General features: G+C 40.7%; 1 protein-coding gene across 1 annotated transcript in view; it reads right to left on the bottom strand.

Moving 5' to 3' along the window:
- nkd2b (NKD inhibitor of WNT signaling pathway 2b) overlaps positions 1–22,174 on the bottom strand; it is a 47,350-nt gene that overhangs the window by 5,290 nt on the left and 19,886 nt on the right. The window contains exons 4-7 of the mRNA XM_088999321.1: positions 2,770–2,830; positions 497–603; positions 327–422; positions 56–191 (exon numbers count right to left, since the gene is read on the bottom strand). Of these exons, the coding sequence (XP_088855447.1) occupies positions 56–191; positions 327–422; positions 497–603; positions 2,770–2,830 (400 nt within the window). The remainder of the gene's footprint in view (positions 1–55; positions 192–326; positions 423–496; positions 604–2,769; positions 2,831–22,174) is intronic.

Here is a 22,174-nt window from a genome sequence, read left to right as displayed (position 1 = left end):
TAATTATGAACATTTGAGAATATCTTGTTACAGAATGACAAATATTTGCCCTGACCTGTTTCTCTTTTATGGCATTTCGGCTCCGGTGTGACAGTCAGCTTGACACGTAGTGTTTTGTTTTTATGATGGCAGGAGTGATTGACGGAGGCGTCAACTACATCATAAATGGTGTGCATTAGGCTGGACATATCCTATAATGGCAGTAGAAACACATAGGCTTTCATTAATGCTCCACATATTTGTCAATGTGATAAATCGAGGAAATGGATACGCATTTCCTTGAGACATAAACATGACTTGACTTGAAAACACACGCACACACGCACCTCCTTTGTCACTTTGCCACTGTTGTCAAAGTCGTAAAGTGTGAAGATCCACTCTTGCCGGTTGTCATCTTCCATCGAAACGTCACATTCCAAGTCCTGTAACACACATCCAGTTTTGATCATGAAAATATTGTCTATCCGAGATATCAACTGTCGCAATGAAGACTTACGTCCAGACTGATTTGTTTTTTCCCATTCGCTTTCATTTCTCGCTCCTCAGCATGAAGGTACGGATGGTGGTTCTCGCATCCCTCCCGCTTCTCAGGAGGGAGAGCCACTGTCATAAAAGACGCAGATACAAGACTTGGCTTACAAACTTAATTGGTTCCCAGACAGAGTGCGTAAGGCGTGTGCATCCCAAAAATTAATTTCCCATCGGAAACCATTAAAATGAGAATAATCTGTTCCCAGGTCCCCATAAAACATAATTTTCTACTTTCTATTTTTTAAGCCTTAAAACAAAACAAAGCAAAATATACCTTATGTTATGTATAATAAATGTGCAATGGTATTATAATTAAATAAATAAACTGTACTATATAATAAAGTCGTTTTATTTACCTTTGTGATGGAATGGAGTGGCCGGTTTCATCAGCATTAAACACTTGATGAGGAACGTAGCCTTCTTTCACTATCTTGAGGACTGATCCCTTGTCGGTGCTTTCTCTGCGATAATTTTACCTTTTTCCTCATCAATTGTGTTCTGTTTAGTTGGGTTGATAGCTTTTTGCAAGTGTACAGATGGCTTGTGCGGGTTATTTGTGGAGCCTGATTGATGGGAATTTTAACCTCTCAGTCTACACTCTGCCTTTGAACTATCAAAGTTGAAACGAGTCAAAATTTCACCGTTTTCAATCCATTTTGTCACTCTCTCTCTGTCGTCTGCCTGTCTCTAATGTTGAAAACACCTCCTCTCACTACTGCGTTCTTGACCAATCACGTGGCTTTAACCGACGACTGGGGGCGGGGAATAGAGGATCAAAACAAGCCGGCAGCCATTTTCTTTTAGGAGAACGGGCTCATTCGCGAACGACACATCACTCATTGTGGCAGCTCAGTGTGTACCCTGAAAATAGTTCGTATGCCAAGGTAAAATTTTCACATATTTAATGTTTGTAAACCGAAAAGTTCGTAAGCCAACGGGTTTGTAAACCGAGGTATCACTGTATATGGCACTACAGTAGATGCTGAGCTTACGCACTACTTCTTCGACAGGGAAGAGAAAAGGAGTCAAGGCTGTTGACAGTCGTTGCCAGACTGATTGTTGCTCAATATGACTTCCCATATAAGGTGCACCGGCGTATAAGGCGCAGGGTCAACTTTTGAAGAAAATTAAGGCTTTTAGGTGCGCCTTATACACCGAAAAAACGGTACATGTTGCCAGAAAGCATTAAAAATCTTTTTCAATGACAACTGGCTTGCAAAAAGTCCTCTTTTCACAATTTAGATTTTAGTCAATGCATGATTTGAATGAATGGTGACATAATAATACTAATAATAATAATAATAGTAGTAATAATAATAATAATAATAATAATAATAATAATAATAATAATAATAATAGACAATAATAATGATAACAATACCAATAATGATAATAATGATAAGTATAACAATAATAATAACAATAACAAAATAATAATAATAATAATAATAATAATAATAATAATAATAATAATAATAATAATAAACAATAATGATAACAATACCAATAATGATAATAATAATAATAATAATAATAATAACAACAACAATAATAACAATAACAAAATAACAATAATAATAATAATAATAATAATAATAATAATAATAATAATAATAATAATAATAATTCTACATCAATCCCCTTTTCTATACCATCCTCGTTACTTTTTTACTTTGAACTCATCTTGACCACTACTTTTTTTTACCTTTCCACTTTTTTTTGCTTTAAACAATAATAACGATTATAATAACGATAATAATAATAATAAATATTTCGACGCCCATCCCCTTTCTATCGCATCCTCGTTACTTTTTTTCCTTTTTGAACTCTGATCTTGAACACTGTTTTTTTACCTTTCCACTTTTTTTCCTTTAACCAATAACAATAACGATAATAACAATGATAATAATAATGATAATAATAACAACAACAATAATAATACAATAATATTTCTACACCAACCCCCTTTTCTATAGCATCCTCGTTACTTTTATCCTTTATGAACTCTCATCTTTAACACTGCTTTTTACTTTTCCACTTTTTTTGCTTTAATGTCAAAATAAGACAGTTTTAATTTTTTTAATTAGGTTTTTGCTAACACTATTTTCATATGACTTTCACATAGCGAATTATTTTGGGCCGAATTCGCTTCTATCTATCTAACAATCCAGCCTGCAATTATAAATTGTTTTTTTTTTACCACTTGTAGTTTATTCAATGAGTTTATTTCCAACTTACCCTGAAGGGGGCAGTGTTGATCCGTGACGTGTCCCGTTTTCATATGCCCATTGGAAAACTCCTGGGAGGAGAAGAGGAAGATCAGAGATGTAAGCGAAAGTTCAGAGCCTAGACTACAGAAAAAAAGAAACATTTCAGGCAAAAACATTTCCTCGTCAGATGTGTGGATAAAAAAAAAAACGGCCGACACGGGCGGCGGTGCGACGGTGCAGCCAAACACTTTGAAACGTGTGCCATGCGGACTGAGTTTCAATGCCTGGGATACAAGCAAGTCAAAAAGAAGAAGCTTCCTCCACAGCCTCCAAACGGACCCTTGTACCCATTTTAAAATCAAAACAAAACAAACAAAAAACAAAAAAAGAAAGAAAGAAAGAAAAACTACAGAAATTAACTCATTCACTGCCATTCCTAAATTTGTTCAGGTTTTGGTTTTTCTTGCGGGGGGTACCGATAAAGCACTGGTCAGATCTCTGGCAATATTTTTCCCTTCCGCAAGGGGGGCAGCATTTCTGCAGCTGTTGTTAAAGCGCTATATAAAACAATATAAATCTGTATTGTATTGTATTTTATTATTGTTATTATTTTTTAAACAGATTCTTTACTTACAGACAGTGGCTTTTTTTAGGTTTTCAATTACCTTACATGTTTCGGCGTATACTTCCGCCTTCGTCAGAGTGTCACGGATGTATATATGTATTGTATTTTGTACAGCCGCCCCCATTTCAAGCTCAGATAACTCCAGACCTCTATAACTTAGGAATTAACTTTTTTTTCTGATGAAAGAAAGAGTAAGGTTTATTTAGGCTCCATTGAATGTTTATATAGTCCTAAAACTCAATATCTTGTGGATCCTTGGTTGTGTTTTTGGTTGTCATGTTGTCTTTGTGCTGTCATATTATTTGTTATTTAGTTTTTTTGTTGTTCTTTTGACTTCAAGACGGCGCCGCGAGAGCGGCTGCCTTTCCAGCAGCTCATGTATTTCTTTTTTTCATTCGTTTCATCACTTTGCTGCTGTGAAATGTAAATTTCTCCACTGTGAGACTAATGAAGGCAAATCCAATCCAATCCAATCCAATCCTACACATTTTTGCACAGTCTGGCGGTGAATGAGTTAAGATGCATTTCTGCGATTCATCTTGTTTGGTTCTCACCAAAGAAACTAAATAGAGCTTCAGGAAAGAGGCTAAAAGTTAGAGGAAGTTTCCTTCCAATACCCACCCAAAATTCAAATCAACTCGTGTATTTGCTTTTGAAATAGCGGACAATCGCCAGATGGACATTTAGGTGTTCCTTTTATTCTGTAGTTTCAATTAAGCGCGAAACAAAAAAAAGGTGGAGTGGCGCCATATGAGAATAATCCACTTCCTACACAAAACAGAAACCACCACGCCACATGTGTTAATGCACACAAGCGCAATTTAATGACTTTTGGGATGATGGAAACAATGACAATTAAGCAGCGCAAGGCTTAAGAGGCAAGAATTTTAAACAACAAATGATTCCATCTTATTTACGTCATGTTTTGTTCCTGTGAGCTGCCCCCCCCCCCCACGCCCCTTGCACTTTGAAATCAAATCTGAAGGAGGCCCACTGCGAGGAAGCAAATAAAAAACAGATAGATGCTTAGGGGGCGAGGGGGGTGGAAAAAATAGCCCCAAAAGAACTACGTGTACCGCATGTGTGTCTCCACATCTGCATGTGTTTAAGTGAAGGACCCCCACACCCACACCCACCCGGTCTCCACCACGACCACACTTCTTCACACACACACACACACACACCCATTCCTCTTTTTTCTCTCTCAGCGTAATGACAATAGCAGGGATCTGTGGTTCTATTTAACAATCGCAGGGACCGTGATCCCCCCCCCCCACACTTCACAGGACAAGTCCCGAAGGCTCTAATCTAGCCCGACCTTCACCACTGTTGGGGAAGAGGGGGGGGGAGCAACCGCGTCTCAGGGTCAAGGTTTTTGAACGACCGCTGCAAATTGGCCCCTTGAGATTTTTGGGGGGGAGAAAACGGCACACGAAAGGGAGTGAAGCCTTGGGGAAAGGGGAGGGGGGGCACAAAAGCGAGGGGAACAGGAGAGATAGGCAGGAAGTACAAAGTGAACGCACAAAGGAGGAAAAGGGATGAGATGAGGAACAAAGATGGCGCAAGAGGATGTGGTTGGCCAAACAGTTGGATAGATAGGAACTAATATGAAATGGAACCCCCACTGAAGAACTGAAGGTTCCAGAAATTGATTATTTTGACATGGAAAAAATGTTTTTATCAGGTCCTGCTAGTTTATTGGGTAAATAAATGTCCTTAATGAAAGATGCCATTAGAAGAAAAGTGAGTTTGTCTGCAGCTCAAAGACAGTCAAGCACTGGTGTAAAAGTCGAGGCCCGGGGGCCAAATTTGGTCTGCCATATCATTTTATTCGGCCCGCAAAAACATTTCAAACTTGTGAAATTCCATCATGCTTGCAAAAGTCCGAAAAAAAATTTCAAATTGTCGTATGTAAACCACAATAACAGATATTTTTTACGTCACATTTGAAAACTACCGTATTTATTCAAGTACGACGCACAAAATTTTCTACCTAAAAAAGCACTCAAAGTTTGGGTGAGCGTTATAAACGAGGCCTGGTAATTTTTTTTCTTCATATATATTTAATGCTTTATTCCTTCCAGGAGGGGGCAGCATTTCCATGGCTATTCTCCATAGTCGCTGTTGTTGAGGTTCAGTTTCGATTCTCTGAAAGACTGCACGCATTCCTTGTTTTTATTGTTGATTAGCGTGTCTTTAGCTACGCTTCATTTCCTTTCCTCGCCTTGCCCACACTGAAACGTGAGTTAAGCATTGCTGTTTTGCACAATTACCAATATCCAGTGTTTCGATTCAGTCTTCTTCATATTTTAATTGATATACTGATTGCCGAGAAAAAGTGAAACACAATTTTATACCGATTTGTAATTGAAAATTAGGGGTGCGCGTTATACACGTGTGCACGTTATACACGTGTGCGCGTTATACTCGAATACATATGGTAGTTATTCATTAATGAGTTGCACACTTTATATGTAATATGTGGAGGGGATGAACCATTCTAATGGCTTCCCCAAATTCATAATGGCCCCGAGAGGAAACCGAAACTACAATGTGGGCCGCGGTAAAAAATGAGTTTGACCAGTGTTGGGCCATCAGGGCCACCAAGGCCTTCTCTGCTGGCCTAAAAATATCAACATCACAGACTACTGTGAATTATAGTTCATATTGTCATATTGTCTACTTGTTATCGAATTTACAACAGATTCTTTTCTTGCAGACAGTGGCTTTTTAAAATGTTCTATTACCACACAGATCTGACAGGTAGGCCACGCTCTCATAGTAACATCAGCTGAAAAAGGCGCTTCACAACAACATCCGTGAAGCTCTTGGCGAAGGCGGAAGTATACGCCGAAACATGTAAGGTAATTGAACACCTAAAATACACTGTCTGTCAGAAAATAATCTGTTGTAAATTATTGTGAATTATATTTTGTCCATCAATTCTTATTTACTAATTCCAAAATGCCTGTCAGCTTCCTTTCATTGCTTTTCCCCTGTTGTGCTGCTTCCAGATGTCTGTTTTCGTATTTAAGCATTTAAACAATCAGATTTCAGCCATCATTTCTTCCCAGGGTCAGAAATCTACCTGGAAGCCTTCACAATCAGTTCTGCAGGCCCTGCACCATAAAATAAGTGTTGATTAAACTGTTGCTTTAACCAATCAGAGTTCGAGTTAGCAACTCAAGCCCTGCTCGAACGCGCTGGTAATGTCAAGAGTTGTCGCAAACTATGACTAGCCGCTAATGAAGAGCATACTGGCCAGAGCTAGCACACTGTATCTGTCGCGGACTGCATAAGCAAATATATTTTGTTGATTTAATAGTGGTTTTATTAACACAGAATGGCTGAAGGAGGAGAAGAAATGGATTTGTTTGCAGATATACTGTTAAAGCCATTTCCAAGACGGACTTTTCAAGAAAAGGTGAACATCATTAAGAAAGATTGGACATCTCCGAAGCTAGCAAAAATAGCAAATAATATTTCAATTTTATGAGGTTATCATGAATCCACACGTTTATTGTAAACATTCAAACAGTTAAATGACGGTATTTCTTAGGTTTATTCTAGTCACAAGTTATTTCGATGGCCAATGGCCCGCTCTAGTGGACATGTAGTAATACCACACCACACTAGCAGCTGATTGATTCATGCATAGGACTACTGAAGGCCTAGGAGTGACATGCACGGCCCGAGTTTGACACCCTTGCTAATGAGACAGCAGACCATGTCTGACCGCAGTCTGCAGTTTAACATCTACACAGATGGCATCTCCCATCCACATCGCCCAGGGTGTCGGTCTCCAAATCTGCCAGCCAGATGTGTAATTAACCGCCATTTTCTTTGTTTTCCACCTGCACGCTATGATCCGAGCGAGATGCACGCCAATGACAAAGAATCGACAGGATGAACTTGTCAGCGAATGTCTTCCAGGTGCTATGGCATGAGCGAGAACCTAATTCCCCGCAGCTTCAGCTTCGACTGGCAGACTTTAACTCACTCACTGCCAGACATGAAAAAAAATGTGTCCACTTCAGGGTTTTTGTCATTTTCACTCAAATTCCAGGACCCACAGAATATTAAGTTTTAGGACTACATAAACTTTCAATACAGCGTTAGAAACCTTAGATTGTCTTCTTTCATCACAAAAAAAATAGCTAAACTATATGAGTCGGGAGTTATATGAGCTTGAAATGAGGGTGGCTGTCCAAAATATAATGTAATACATACATATTTGTTTATATAGCACTTTAACAACAGCTGAATCTTTAGCAAAGCGCTAACATGGACAAAATACTTAATTCCTAGGTTAAATGGCTATGGAGTTATCTGAGCTTGAAATGAAGGTGGCTGTCCAAAATACAATGCAAAACATACATATTGATTTATATGGCGCTTTAACAACACCTGAATCTGTAGCAAAGCGCTAACATGGACAAATGACTTAATTCCTAGGTTAAATGGCTCTGGAGTTATCCCAGCTTCAAATGGGGGTGGCTGTCCAGAATACAATGTAAAACATACATATTGATTTATATAGCGCTTAAAGGACAACTGACACCTCTGGACAACTTGTGTCCATAATTTGTAAAATCATTTGAAATGGCTTCTACTGAGCTTATTTTACAAAGATTCCAGGGCGTATAGCTATATTTTACGTTTTAAGACTCGCGCTGAATATTCAGGAAGTCTTGTTTTTGAGTTGATGACGATGCCTAACGTGACATCACGTCTGGAACGCCCCAAGAAAGCGACACAGAATGCATTTTGGGTACTTTGTTTGGTCTGAAAACTTCGTGCTAATCCATGTTGATGCAAAATTAGAAGGAAAACACATAAATAAAGCGATGGTGAATCGTTGTGTGTTGCACCAAGACTACTATTTGATACTAGTTGACACAAATTCCCAGCAGACAAATCAGGCCATTACCAACTGAGCTTGGGCGGCATCTTGTGCGACGCTACAAGAAGCTGGTAGGCTACATTGGAGTTCTGACGGCTCGAATTGATACGGGAGGACTGCTTTAATCGATTGCAAACATTTATGCTTTCCTCTTCAGAACTATTTGAATCATATTCAGAACTGGACGAGTAACAAGAAAGCCTCTTCTCCAAATCTGAAGCCATTGTTTTGAGTCTAGCGCAAGGCAAGACGTCCTGGCGTGACGTCACGAACAAGGGGGCGGGGACCTTCTGAAACTCGCCATTTCCGAGGTCATTTTGAGGTAGTTTTGGGACACTTCAACTCATTTTTATTGGTGTTTTGCATTTGACTGAAAATATCAGCCTGCGTATTTTAGATGCTATAAAACGTTTTTCTGATGTCAGTTAGGAAACAAAAAAATGGTGTCGGTTGTCCTTTAAACAACAGCTGAAACTCTAACATGGACAAAAGGCAAATGCTGCTCCCTGGTGGAAAAAAACAAAATTTTTATTGGCACCCAAGCATAAAAAAAAAAAAACAGAACAAATTCGGGAATGGCGCCTTACGTCATATTTTCAATTCCCGAATAAATTAGTGAATGGCAGTGAATGAGTTAAAGTGGCTTTAAGCAAGGGAGAGTATTCATTGCCCCCCACTAAAGTTGATATCAACCCCCCCAGCCCCCTGTTTTTCTGCCAGTGTCCCACCCATCCTCCCATTGGAAAACAGTACACATCTTTGTTCTTTCATCCTTCTACCAAGCTCTCCTTCCAGCTTCAAACACATACTCATTGTCTTACTTCAAAACGCATGATGTGGAGAAGACCTTTGGAAAATCTTCACAGAAACATGCATCCAGACATAAGAAAACGGTCGATATTTGGACGAAAGATCGCCGATACAGTTTCTATGGCTTTAGGGGTATGAATTTTGTGTCATATTCAGTGGCGAACCGTGCATTTCAAACCTAGGCCTTCAGTCGTGCTATGTCTGAATCAATCCAACCCTTCATAACTATTTTAGGACTATACAACCTTTACTGCATCTACAGCTGCGACTCACCAAAAATGTGGCGTGATTTACTACATGTCCACGAGAGGGTACCGTTAGTCAGGAAAGAAGGCTTGCAAGAAGGCCATTAGTGTCATCGACTCGAAATCTAATTTGTTTAAAGCAACAGTTTTATCGACACTTATTTGATGCTACAAGGTCTGCTAGAACTGATTGTGAAGAGTTGATTTTTGACCATGGTAACAAATAATTGCTGAAAGGTTAAATGCTTAACTCATTCACTTCCAGACAATGTGCAAAAATGTGTCCACTCCAGTACCAGGGTTATTGTCATTTTTCCACAAATTGCAGGATCCACAGAATATTGAGTTTTAGGACTACATAAACATTCAATGCAGCGCCAGAAACCTTAGAATTATTTCTTTGATCAGAAAAGAGTTTGTTGTTTGTTCATATATTTTTGTGCTCTAGAGGTATCTGTAATGGTACAAAAGTCAAATGCTGCCCCCTCGTGAGAGGGGAAAAACATTGTCCAGAGGTCTGACCGAAACTTGAAAAGCACTCCTTTGCAAGAAAAAGCAAAACCCGAAAAAAAGTCTTGCTTTTCAATTCCCGAATAAAAAATATTAAATTAAACATGAAATATGAAAACACATATCTGGAAGCAGCACAAAAGGGAAAAAAAATCAATGAAAGCTATCTATTTGCTGTCTATTAGCTATTTAACTAACTAGCTGGCTATCTAGCTAGCTATCTATTAGCTATCTAGCTATCTATTAGCTAGCTATCTATCTAGCTATCTATTAGCTAGCTATTAGCTAGATGGCTAGCTTTCTATTTGAGTTATTCCGGGTTGAGTGAACGCTGGCGCGTGTGGCTGCCGCTGCTCACCCACAGAAAAAAAAAATCCTCTGACTGTAAAGTGACCTTGAGAGTTTTGAAAGGCGCTTATAAATGAAATGTATGATATGATGATGATGAAATGAAGTTGAAAGACAATTTTGAATTATTTCAAAAGAATTCATGGACAAAATAACGGAAACTTGGCTACGGTGGAGTCAGCGTAAAGAAAAGAATGAAACTGGAGATCGCGGGAGGCCAATGAGGAATAAAAGACCTCCACAACAGGAGAAAACCAACCTGGCCTTGACTCAAAACCAGATGGTAAGTGTTTAAAGAGAGCCAGCGAAGGTTTCAAAACGCTCTTACAAGACGCTAAAAGAACAATGAATAGATTGGCAGACTCTGTGGTTCAGCCTCGAGCCCTCCTCAGGGTAATTATTGTGGCTGAGTCAACACAGAGCAACGGCCTCGCCGAGTATTGAATAGCGGTCGCGCTCAACCTCAAAGCCTGAATGTAATCCGTTACGTTGCTCGTTTCGGATGTCGAGGAGATTTTTTTCAGTGGAATTTGGGGTTGAAAAATATCTTTATTCAATTTATTTTAAAAAAGTTGTTGAAGTGGGTATGAGAATCTAAGCCACAGGCGTCAAAGTCAAGGCCCGGGGGCCAGATCTGGTCCGCCACATCATTTTATTCGGCCCGCGAAAGGAAATCAAGCATGTCAAATTCCATGATGCTTGCTAAAGTCCGAACCAAAAATTCAAATTGTCCCATGTAAACCACAATATCTTTTAACTCATTCACAGCCATTCCTGAATTTATTCGGGAATTTAAAAGTGTTACACGGAGCGGCATTTCCGAATTTGTTCGGGTTTTGGTTCTTCAAAGCGCTGCTGGTCAGACCTCCGGCAATGATTTCCCTCCCACAAAGAGGTAGCTTTTTTACGGTATCAGCTTTAGCTATATACACCAATATGTATGTATTGTATTGTATTTTGTACAGCTGTTTTGAGGAGCGGCTCCCTTTTACATTCTGTACCGATGGAGGTGACTAGCCTGGGTGTATTTTTATGTACTTTACAAGGGTAACCATGGGGCAGTAGTTTTTAAACTTTTTACGCCATGCCCCAAAATCAAAAATATTCATTTCTCCAAGTGCCCCTATATTTTTTTCCCTTCCCACCCTGGTCATTGCCTGTGTAAAAAGTTTCTTCTCTTCACTTCATTTTATTCATCTGGCGATCCAGCTATCTAGCTAGCTAGCTGGCTACTTAGATATCTATCTTTTTGCTATCTATTAGATATCTATCTAGCGAGCTATTAGCTATCTATTAGCTAGCTGGCTAGCTTTATAGCTAATAGCTAGATAGCTAACTTTCTATCTATTTGAGTAACTTCCGGGGTAAGTGAACGCAGGCACGTGTGGCTGCCGCTGCTCACCCGCAGAAAAACTGATTTTGTGACTGTAAAGTGACCTCGAGAGTTTTGAAAGGTGCTTATAAATGACATGTATTATTATTATTATTATTATTATTTTGTGAAATGTAAATTTCTCCACTGCGAGACTAATAAAGGCAAATCCAATGCAATTATTATAAGGCGCACCTGTGTATAAGGAAGAAAATGAAGGCTTTTGGGTGCACCTTATACACGGAAAATACTGTACTTTCCTTTTGTTCACCGACTACATAACATGTAATACGGCTCAATGGAATGAGACACGCGCATTCATTCTGAGTAGCAACAGTGACCGCCCTTTTAGTGACAGCTGAGAAAAGGTCCTCCATTACATCACGTTGCTATCAACGCCGGCTTTAATGAAACACAGCTGATTACACCGTCGCTGACAGACGCGCAGCAGCCAGCTAGCCGTGCTAATCTTTGTTCACGCCGTCCGGCAGGTCGAATCAAAGTGAAAGGTTAATTGGGTTCCGGGCCAGGAAGAGGGCGGCGGGGGTATGAGAAGACCTCTCAATTGTAGCGGAGCAAGTGACTTTTAGTGGTTTAGGTGCACTTATGTCATTGGCTAAGCATTCTCATCAAAAGCCCCCCCACCAAAAACACACACACACACACACACACACACACACACACACACACACACACACACACACACACACACACACACACACACACACAGCTGTTGTTATACAAGGCCCGAAGACGCTTCCCCCCCCCCTGCCCCCCCGTGATTCATGTCCTGCCAAGGGAGAAGTTCTGCCTCCTGTTTGACCTCAAACAGAGACCCGCCAGCCTAGGAGAGTCATATCTCGGCCACATGGAGCTTGGCCAGATGACAGCACAGTGTTCTGTTCTCATCCCGATGCCATTCAGGGAAAGACATGTCACGGCAAACTGCCGCATTGATCAAATTCCACATTAAATTCCCGGCGATTTCAAATTCCATAACTGACCCGCATCTTGACTGATACTTCAAAACAGGTTACGCGCACTTGCCATGCATTCCTTTTCATTTTAATACGGCCAAATCTCTAAAGCCGAAAGGCCCACGGAACTTAAAGCTCAGTATTGCTGTCCTGTATGACGTCAGACAACACAGCAGTATACCTTATAAGAAATTTTCATTAACTAATTCACTGCCAGACAATGTGAAAAAAATGTGTTTTTGTCATTGTCACTCAAACGCCAGGAACCACAGAATATTGAGTTTTAGGACTACATAAACATTCAATACATTGTTACAAATCTTAGACTCTCTTCTTTCATCAGAAAAAAAAAGAGTTAATTCATAAGTTATATGAATCTAAAGTTATCTGAGCTTGAAATAATAATAATGATAACAACAACAACAATACAACAACAACAACAATAATAATAATAATAATAATAATAACAGTGCGATCTCAACTTACAAACACCTTATCTTACAAACTTTTCGTCTTACAAACGTCAAATTTCAGAAAATTAAACCTTATAATAAGCACTATTTTCATAATACACACCAACCACGGCTGGCGGAGTGATCTTCGGCGGAAGCACACGGCCGAACAGCACCAGAGGTTAAGTTACCAACAGTCCTCATGGAAGGTGACTCTCCTTCCATAAGCCATCAACGACCATCAAAAAGGTAAATAAAACTTCATTTTACAGCAGTTTATTTCTTTAATCACAGTCCTCATGTAATGTGCCTCTCTTTCCAAACAGCAATACCCTTTGACCTTCGACCTCCAACGCCATTCCATCAAGCCATAAATGATGTAAATAAAGTGACTTTATGATACAATGCAGTGTATTTATTTCATTACAATACAATAGCACATTTATTATCCATAGAATAAGTTATGTTGTGTGTAGTTTTAAGGCTTATTTAGTTGCAAAGTATATTTTATGGAAACCCGGGAACGGATTATTCCCATTTTAATGGTTTCCTATGGGAAAATATTTTTTGAGATACACATTTTTCGCCTTACACACTCTGTCTGGGAAACCAATTAAGTTTGTAAGTTGAGGTCTCACTGTAATAATAATAATAATAATAATAATAATAATAATAATAATAATACATTTTCAAGCGCCATTCAAAACTCTCATTACAAGAACTTTGTTTTTCTGCGGGTGAGCAGTGGGACTAAAACAGCACTTTTGGAACATATGTATGAACATATAACAAGATCAGGAGATACAACTTCTCTCCATACATTATACTCTCATTCCCTCACCAAACCACAAATTCAAACATTTGGCGGAAGAACGTACAAAGGAACCATTAGGAAGACAAACAGGACACCCCCCCGTGAGCACATGCGCCTCGTGAAAGGAGAAGGCGCCAGGCAACAAACAGAACAGACGCTTGGCCTCAAACGGGATGTGCCTCTGTTTGTGACCTCCATGTGAAATTCTGGAAGCTCCCGCGCAGGCCTCCGGCTTTTAAATTCAGCCAATGGGGACCACATCCAGGGCCGATAAAGCTGAACAGATTTGTTCCACATTCCGCAGACCCTTTAAACAACATAGAAGACCTCAGACTGCCAGGTTGAGGCCGAGCTGGCGTGGACACAAATCCCACCAGGGCCTGAAGGCACTCCACTTCTTATTTAAAAAAAAGTCCTGCGGAGATTCACTTGACTTGTTTTGAAGGGGTTAGAAGAAACTGCTCTTCAATTAAGTTGTCTACCACTCATGGGGGGGGGAAACAATAAGGATGTGATGCACATTCCAGAGCTTTGCGGGTGAGACAGCTTGGAAAACAAACCCCCCAAACGAGCAATCTCATCTCAAAACGCGGTTGGGAACACTAATCTATAAAACCCTGATATAAGGATGCCAGTCCGTCGCTAAGGGATACCCAACGTGCTGACGATTGACAAAGAACAAGTGCTAAAGGCAGTGTCTGAAACTCATGACAAAAAGTTAGCAGACACCAGGGCAGAAAACTCTGAAAAGTTGCCTGCCCCATTTTTCACAATTTGAAACACAACAAGATGACTAATCGCAAAAAAAAACATTGTTGAGAAGTATACGAACGTTCATTTGGCAATTTGCATACTCGGCACGGCAGCCAATCAGAACTTGTTTCGTGCTTTGGACTATACCGTGACTGTCAAGTGTACTTGAAAGTTTTGAAAGGCGCTTAGAAAGAGGATCCACGTGGCTTATAGAAATTTGCTTGTAGCTTTTGCTTTATTGAATGAAACAAATGATTTGAATTTTTTTTCTCCCTCTTGAAGAAGTTGTCGGCCACCCGGGCTGAGATGTTTTGAAAGTTGTACGCCCGACGTAAAAGTTGTACACCCCGGGCCTCCGGGCAGACGTGATTTCAAACACTGCTGAAGGGCAAAACCAAGTTTGTGTTCTTTGCTTTTAATTCACATTGTGACATGGAAAATAAAATTCCGTGACAGCCAGCCGGCTGCTTCTAATTATAAGAGAGAGCTAGCTTATAGCTAATAATAGTAGCTAATAAGAGCCGTATATCTTATCCAAAGTGTGCCATAATAGTTGAAATGAGTGCTACCAAACTAAAAAAATGGCTCCAAAATTCTTCATCTAAAGCAAGGGTGTCAAATTATTTTTTTTTGCCACATTGTAGTTAATCTCAAACTTTGACCCCCAAAACATTTTGAAATCATTTCAACATCCGTCTTAACTCATTCACGCTGGCGTGTTTGGCTGCCGCTGCTCACCCGCAGAAAAAATATCAAGTGACTGTAAAGTGTCCTTGAGAATTTTGAAAGGCGCTTATAAATGAAATGTATTCTTCTTATTATTATTATTCACTGCCAGACAATGTGCTACCAAGGTCACTTTACAGTCACAGGATAAGTTTTTGTGTGGGTGAGCAGCGGCTGCCACACGCGCCAGCATTCACTCAACCCGGAAGTAAATACAAAGATAGCTAGCCAGCAAGTATATAGCTAATAAGGTGCGTCTTATAGTGTGGTGTGCCTTACATAGGGAAAAATATTGAAAATACACCATTCATTGGGGGTGCGCCTTACACACCGGAATATACAGTATTTTCTTTTTCGCTATCGCTTTGATTGTATCTTTTACAAAACTTGTGAAGAGAAACTTTTTTTAAAGCAAATACCTGTGGTTCGATTCCCCAAAAAGACAAGCGAATGAGCAAACCACAAGTAGGCTAGGGTTCATTGTGTTGGAGTTTTCACAGTACCAAAGTGCTCTTGTTGGTGCGCCACAAAACGTTTTGCCATAAAAAAACGCAGCATCAGTGGGACGCTCACAGCCACTGCATCTGTCATGGCTCGCCACCAAAGGATTTGTAAGCACCCTCATCAGCTCCTGCTACGTTTCAACACCATCACTCTCACCCGTAAAGACACTTGCGGTTATAACGTGTCAGCTTCCAAAGTTGGAACCGTCTCGGAACGGCGACGTCAGTCGGAATTGCTCTCACCTGCGAGATAAGCGCAGACACGACTGTTTTTGAACCCCCGCTTGTTTTTGTTAAGCTGCGTGGGATTCCGGGTTCGGCGCTGAAAAGCAAGCCCGGTACGTCACAGGGGTGAGGCTTTGCGGTTTGGAGTTGGAGGGAGGTGGCGTGGGGGTTGGTAGGGAGGCGGGCGTTACAGTGCTCCTGTGGGTGACTGAGAAATGTAAACAAACCGCATAGGGAAGGACAGCTGCATGCCATCAACAATGAAATCTACAATGACCTTTTGTTCAGGGAGTGCGGGGCGGGGGGTACACTTCGGCTTTTAATGGCTTGCGGGTTGCTGGATAAATCTGCCCGCAAGCCTTCCAGTGGGATAAGAGCGGCTTCACGGTCAGATCGTAGCTCTACAGTCCACTAGTCACTCGCTCCCCAATGGCTAAGTTTACAAAAATAAAATGGGGGGTTGGGCTTCAGATCCAAATGAGCGCCGATGATGAAAGGCCGTGACCAATCAGCGAGTAATGTAGCATGAACACTCCATCTGGGAGGTACGACGAGCAAACTGGACATGCTCGGACATACTGTAGCTTGGTGCTATGACTATACATGGGACCTTGGCTTATGAACTTAATTGGTTCCCAGACAGAGTGTGTAAGGCAAAACGTGTGTATCCCAAAAATTAATTTCTCATAGGAAACCATTAAAATGAGAATAATCCGTTCCCAGGTCCCCATAAAACATAATTTTCTACTTTCTAATTTTCTAAGCCTTAAAACTACACAAAATATACCTTATTTTATGTATAATAAATGTGCTATAGTATTATGATTAAAGAAATAAACTGTACTGTACAATAAAGTCATTTTATTTACCTTTTTGATGGTCGTTAATGGCTTGATGGAATGGAGTGTCCGGTTTCCTCAGCATTAAACACTTGATGATGAACATAGGCTTCTTTCACCATCTTGAGGAATGATCCCTTGTAGGTGCTTTGTCTGTGATAATTGTATCTAGTTCATCAATTCGTCTGTGTAAGCTCTCAGTCGTACAGGAGTGGTCCATCGATGAGAAGGTTTCTTCGCTGACGAAGCCTCTTGGATAGGAGGCGAAGCGTCTGAAACCTTCACTTTTGTACAGATGACGGCTGAAGAAACCTTCTCATCGATAGTTCATCAATTGTGATTTTTAGCTGGGTTAATAGCTTTTTGCATCAAGTGTACAGATGGCTTGTGCGGGTTATTTGTGGAGCCTGATTGCTGGGATATTTTAACCTTGCAGTCTACAATCTGCCTTTGAACAATCAAAGTTGAAATCATTTTTCTCACTCTTTTGTCTGCCTGTCTCTTTAATGTTTAAACCACCTCCCCTCACTGCTTCGTTCTTGACCAATCACGTGGCTTTAACCAAAGACTGGGGGCGGGCAATAGAGGACAAAAATGAGTCAGCTGCCATTTTCTTGTTCGGAGAACTGGCTCGTTCGCGAACGACATCACTCATTGTGGAGCTCCGAGTGTATGCCAAAAAATAGTTTGTATGCTAAGGTAAAATTTTCATAAATTTAACGTTCGTAAACCAAAAAGTTTGTAAGCCAAGTGGTTCGTAAACAGAGGTATCACTGTAATCATAATAATACATTAAATACAAAAAAAAACCACACATTTTCTGATAAGTGAAGAACAAAAACTATTCCAGTAAATTTCTGTATGTTTATCTGCGACCCGTTTCTAGAACGAGACACTCAACTTGCTTACGCAGCTGCCCCAGCCACTTCATAACCACAAATTAGTATTTTCTACATCTGCTATATTGGCATTACAGCCACAATCTCACATGTGATGTCTGGAACTCCTAACTCTTAAATGAATCCTGCCAACAAGTATTCTTCACACACAAAATTTCTTAGTGGTTTCCAGCACCTGTTTTGTCTGTTGTCTGATTTTGGACTTGTTGAGTAACTCGGCTGACAGTCGGCGACGACTGCCAGTTTAACGAAAGACCACAAGAATTCTTGACCCTGCAAGAACAGGCTTGATTCCAAGCTGCCAAGTTCCGCACAAGGTTGGAAGTAGACAAGAGGTCGTATCGCGGTCAACGGCAAGTGGATTCTTCGTGAGCGGAGGACGTAGTGCCGTGTCCAGATGACTTGAAGGAATGCTTTTATTTTAGAAACAAGTAGTATGTCCAAAAGATTGCAATTGTTTAATGTTTAAAGGACTTTTCCCATGAATTTAAGGCAATGTTTGCTGGGGTTCATTGAGCCTTGATAGCTTCTTTGCAATCGACTGAGGGTGAAATGTGAGACAATATTTTCAGGGACCGATCTTTAACTCATTCACTGCCAAACGATGTGCAAAAATGTGTCCACTCCAGTGCCAGGGTTTTTGTCATTTTCATTCCAATTGCATGACCCACATAATATTAAGGTTTAGGACGAAATAAACATTCAATTCAGCGTAACAAACCTTACTCTCTTCTTTCATCAGAAAAAAAAGTTAATTCCTATAGTTATATGGGTTTGGAGTTATCTGACCTTGAAATGGGGGTGGCTGTACAAAATACAATACATATTGATTTACTGTGTATCGCGCTTTAACAACAGCTGAAGCTGTAACAAAGCGCTAATATGGACAAAACGCAAATGCTGATGCCTCCTGGAAGGGAAAACATTGCCAGAGGTCTGACCAGCACTTTATCGGCACCCACCGCAAGAAAAAAATACAATCTGAACAAATTCAGGAATGGCGCTCCACGTCACACTTCAATTCCCGAATACATTTGGGAATGGCAACGAATGAGTTAAAGTCTGACAAATAAATATAACAAAAAATATGATATGACCTGCATGAAAACCTATCTGGCCGCAACACGTTCCTTTGATTTGTTGTGGTAACATTTCAGCGGACGTTTCAAAATAAAAGATGCAGAAAATACAAAGTGCAAGAAAAATATGACACAATATCGCAGCATATGATACAGCTTCTCGGTTCTTCTTCTTAGACAATGCAGTAATTTTTCAAAATAAAACGTCGCAGATTCCAAAATGAATAATTCCACTTCCGAACTGAATAAAACAGAAATAATGAAAGGTCTTTGGTCTTTCTTTGAAACGTGCGCTCAAATGTTTCTCAAAGGCAGAGTGTAGAGTGCAAGGTTAAAATATCCCATCAATCAGGCTCCACAAACAACCCGCACAAGCCATCTGTACACTTGATGCAAAAAGCTATCAAGCCAGCTAAACAGAACACAATTGATGAGGAACAAGGTAAAATTATCGCAGAGAGAGCACCGACAAGGGAGTTCGTCGTTCGATCTCTTGTGGCACAAAACTTGGGAATCACCGACACACACCGAAGATGAAAGAATGAGAAGTAACGTGGAGGTCAATTACTGATGCACCAAAGTCATACGCCTCCACCAAATTTTGGATGAATTATTCTCAAAGGAAATTATCGGTGGTGGGGTGGGGATGGAGGGCGAACAGAGAGCACATCAGGACTTTGAACTGGAAAGCCCACGTACAAAGTTGTGAGCTACTTCACCAAATTGGTTCGCCTCTGCTGGCGGTGTGCGCACTTTTGAGACCTGACAAGGCAAGCTGTGTGTGTGTGTGTGTGTGTGTGTGTGTGTGTGTGTGTGTGTGTGTGTGTGTGTGTGTGTGTGTGTGTGTGTGTGTGTGCACCAAACACGCTTCCCCAGGGTGAAATTCAGGAACGCAATTCATCCATGGCAAAAAGCGGAGATGAAAAGGCGATGGCGCAGAGGGCAGCTCAACGTGGCTCCGCCTCCTTCTCAGCGGAGCGCGCGGCGGTGTGTGTGTGTGTGTGTGTGTGGGGGGGGGGGGGTCTGCTTTTCAAAAGCCTCAATTATTGGCAAAAAAAACCAAGTCGACTCGGTTGCGCTTTGGATCGGCGAGAGAGCCAGTTTGGCTGGCGTGTTCTTATCTCATCTCGGTTGCTCAATCCACAAAACCGAGGCAGCCTGGTTGCGCAGAAAGTCTGGAGGCGGTCCACTTCAAAAAAACACAAAGTGAGATGCTTTTGAGTGTTGATAAAAGCTCTTGAAAGGGACTGGAAAAGAAGCAGGAGGTGGTGATGTGCTAAAGGGGCTGAAAAACCGTGAGATAATCACGTAGCAGCATGATGGAGGAGTCCTCGGGTCGCGCGCGGGATACTCGGGTTCGGGGGGGGGGGGGGTTGAAGATATTCGGATACACTGGCATTCTTGAAACGATAGGATCGGCTGAGCCCCTATCAACTAGCTGAAGTAGGTGCTGGTTAAATGGTATGGAGTCCTGACTCCGACGGTGTTTTCAGGCAGTTTTGTCCTAAAACAGACATGTCCAAAGTAAAATCTAAGAAGTCTGTTGTAAATACAGCTAGCTATTAGCCAGGGGTGTCAAACATACGGCTCACGGGCCAGAACCGGCCCCCAATGAGGTTTGATCAGGCCCGCAGGATAATTAAAAAGTGGGAAACAAATGCAAAAATGACATGGAATTGATATTTTAAATGAGGTGCAATTCAAGGATTGTCCACTGGTGGGTACTGTTTCGATCAACGTAGAAGAAAACAGCGGATCTTTTTTTTCAACTGCGGTTTCAACACCCTCATTAGCCAAAATGTCATTATCCAAACAGAGAAAAGTAGAATTTTCAATGAAAAATGCACCATGTCATATTTTTTACAGAGATGCGTGGGAAACATTTGTGCTTGGTGAGTTTTGAACAAGTTTCGCTATTAGCTGTCTATCTGGCTGGCTGTAAGCTGTTGGCTATCTGGCGATCTATTCGCTATTTATTAGCTATCCATTAGCTAGCCTGCTATTAGCTGCCTAGCTAGGACAGGCATAGATATCTATGCCTGTCTGTGACTGTAAAGTGTCCTTGAGAGCTTTGAAAGGCGCTTAAAATAAAATGTATTATTATTATTATTATTATTATTATTATTATTATTATTACTACTATTATTAGCTGACTGTGTGTTAGCTGGCTATCTGGCTATCTATTAGCTATTTATTAGCTACCATTAGCTAGCTGGCTAGCTATTAGTTATCTAGCTGGCTGGCTGTAAGCTGTCTAGCTGTTGACTGTAGCTAGCTAGCTATTTATGGTGGACATTAGCTAGCTAGCTTGGAACATTGGAACATTTTCCTGTTGTTTTTCCCTAATTATACTTTTTATTTTTATTTTATTTTTCTGAAAAGTGCACTTTTCCTTGTGGATCACCTTCTGTGAAGAAAATAGTATCCGTGAAAGGATCTCAGTAAGGGGCCAGGCATCCTTCACGGCTGTTTATTTAAAATGAGCCTTTAGGTAAACACGTTACACGGCGCAAAAGGGGGCGAGGTCAGCTTTTGAAGTGGACGGGCCTCAGGAAAGAAATGGGGGTTGAGGGGACTTCAGAGGAAATGAGAACAGAGACTTCCATTCAGCGCTGTTTCATCATCTCCATATCCATGCACGAACAGAACTCTGAAGTTTGCTGGTCTTTGAATATCTCATCACAACCTCTGCGTGCTACTTTCTTCTGAACATGAGAGCAAAAAGTCCTTCTTATTCAAATTCTTTGTACAGTACGTATCTATAAAAAATAATAATCATAATAAACCACTTCCTCTTAACTCATTCACTGCCATTCACAAATTTGTTCGGGTTTTGTTTTTTCATGTTTGCGGGCTGATAAAGCGCCGGTCAGACAGACCTCTGGCAATGTTTTTCTTTTCCACAACGGGGCAGCATTTCTTTTTTTCCATGTTAGCGCTTAGCTTCAGCTGTTGTGAAAGCACTATATAAACCAATATGTATGTATTGCATTGTATTTTGGACAGCTGCCCCCATTTCAAGCTCATATAACTCCAGACCCATACAATTTAGGAATTAACAATTTGTTTTGTCTGTGATTGTGGCGTCATGAAACCTCGTGAGGCTGTCACTGATGATGATGATGATGATTATTGTGATTCACTGCCATTATTCCCAGCATTTGCACTTTGTATAGCCGCCCCCATTTCAAGCTCAAATAACTACAGACCTATATAACTTAGGAATTAACCCTCAGTATTTGGTTCTTGACCTAACTGAGTGCACCTGAATGCGCCACCCGACCAATATGTATGTATTGCATTGTATTTTGGACAGCTGCCCTCATTTCAAGCTCATACAACTCCAGACCCAT

The sequence above is a fragment of the Hippocampus bargibanti genome, linkage group LG06 (genome assembly GCF_051943395.1).
Source record: "Hippocampus bargibanti isolate YZ-2025 linkage group LG06, ASM5194339v1, whole genome shotgun sequence".
In the NCBI taxonomy this organism is placed as follows: Eukaryota; Metazoa; Chordata; class Actinopteri; order Syngnathiformes; family Syngnathidae; genus Hippocampus; species Hippocampus bargibanti.
The sequence above is the reverse complement of the archived record's forward strand: the minus strand, read 5'-3'. Positions and strand labels throughout refer to the sequence as shown.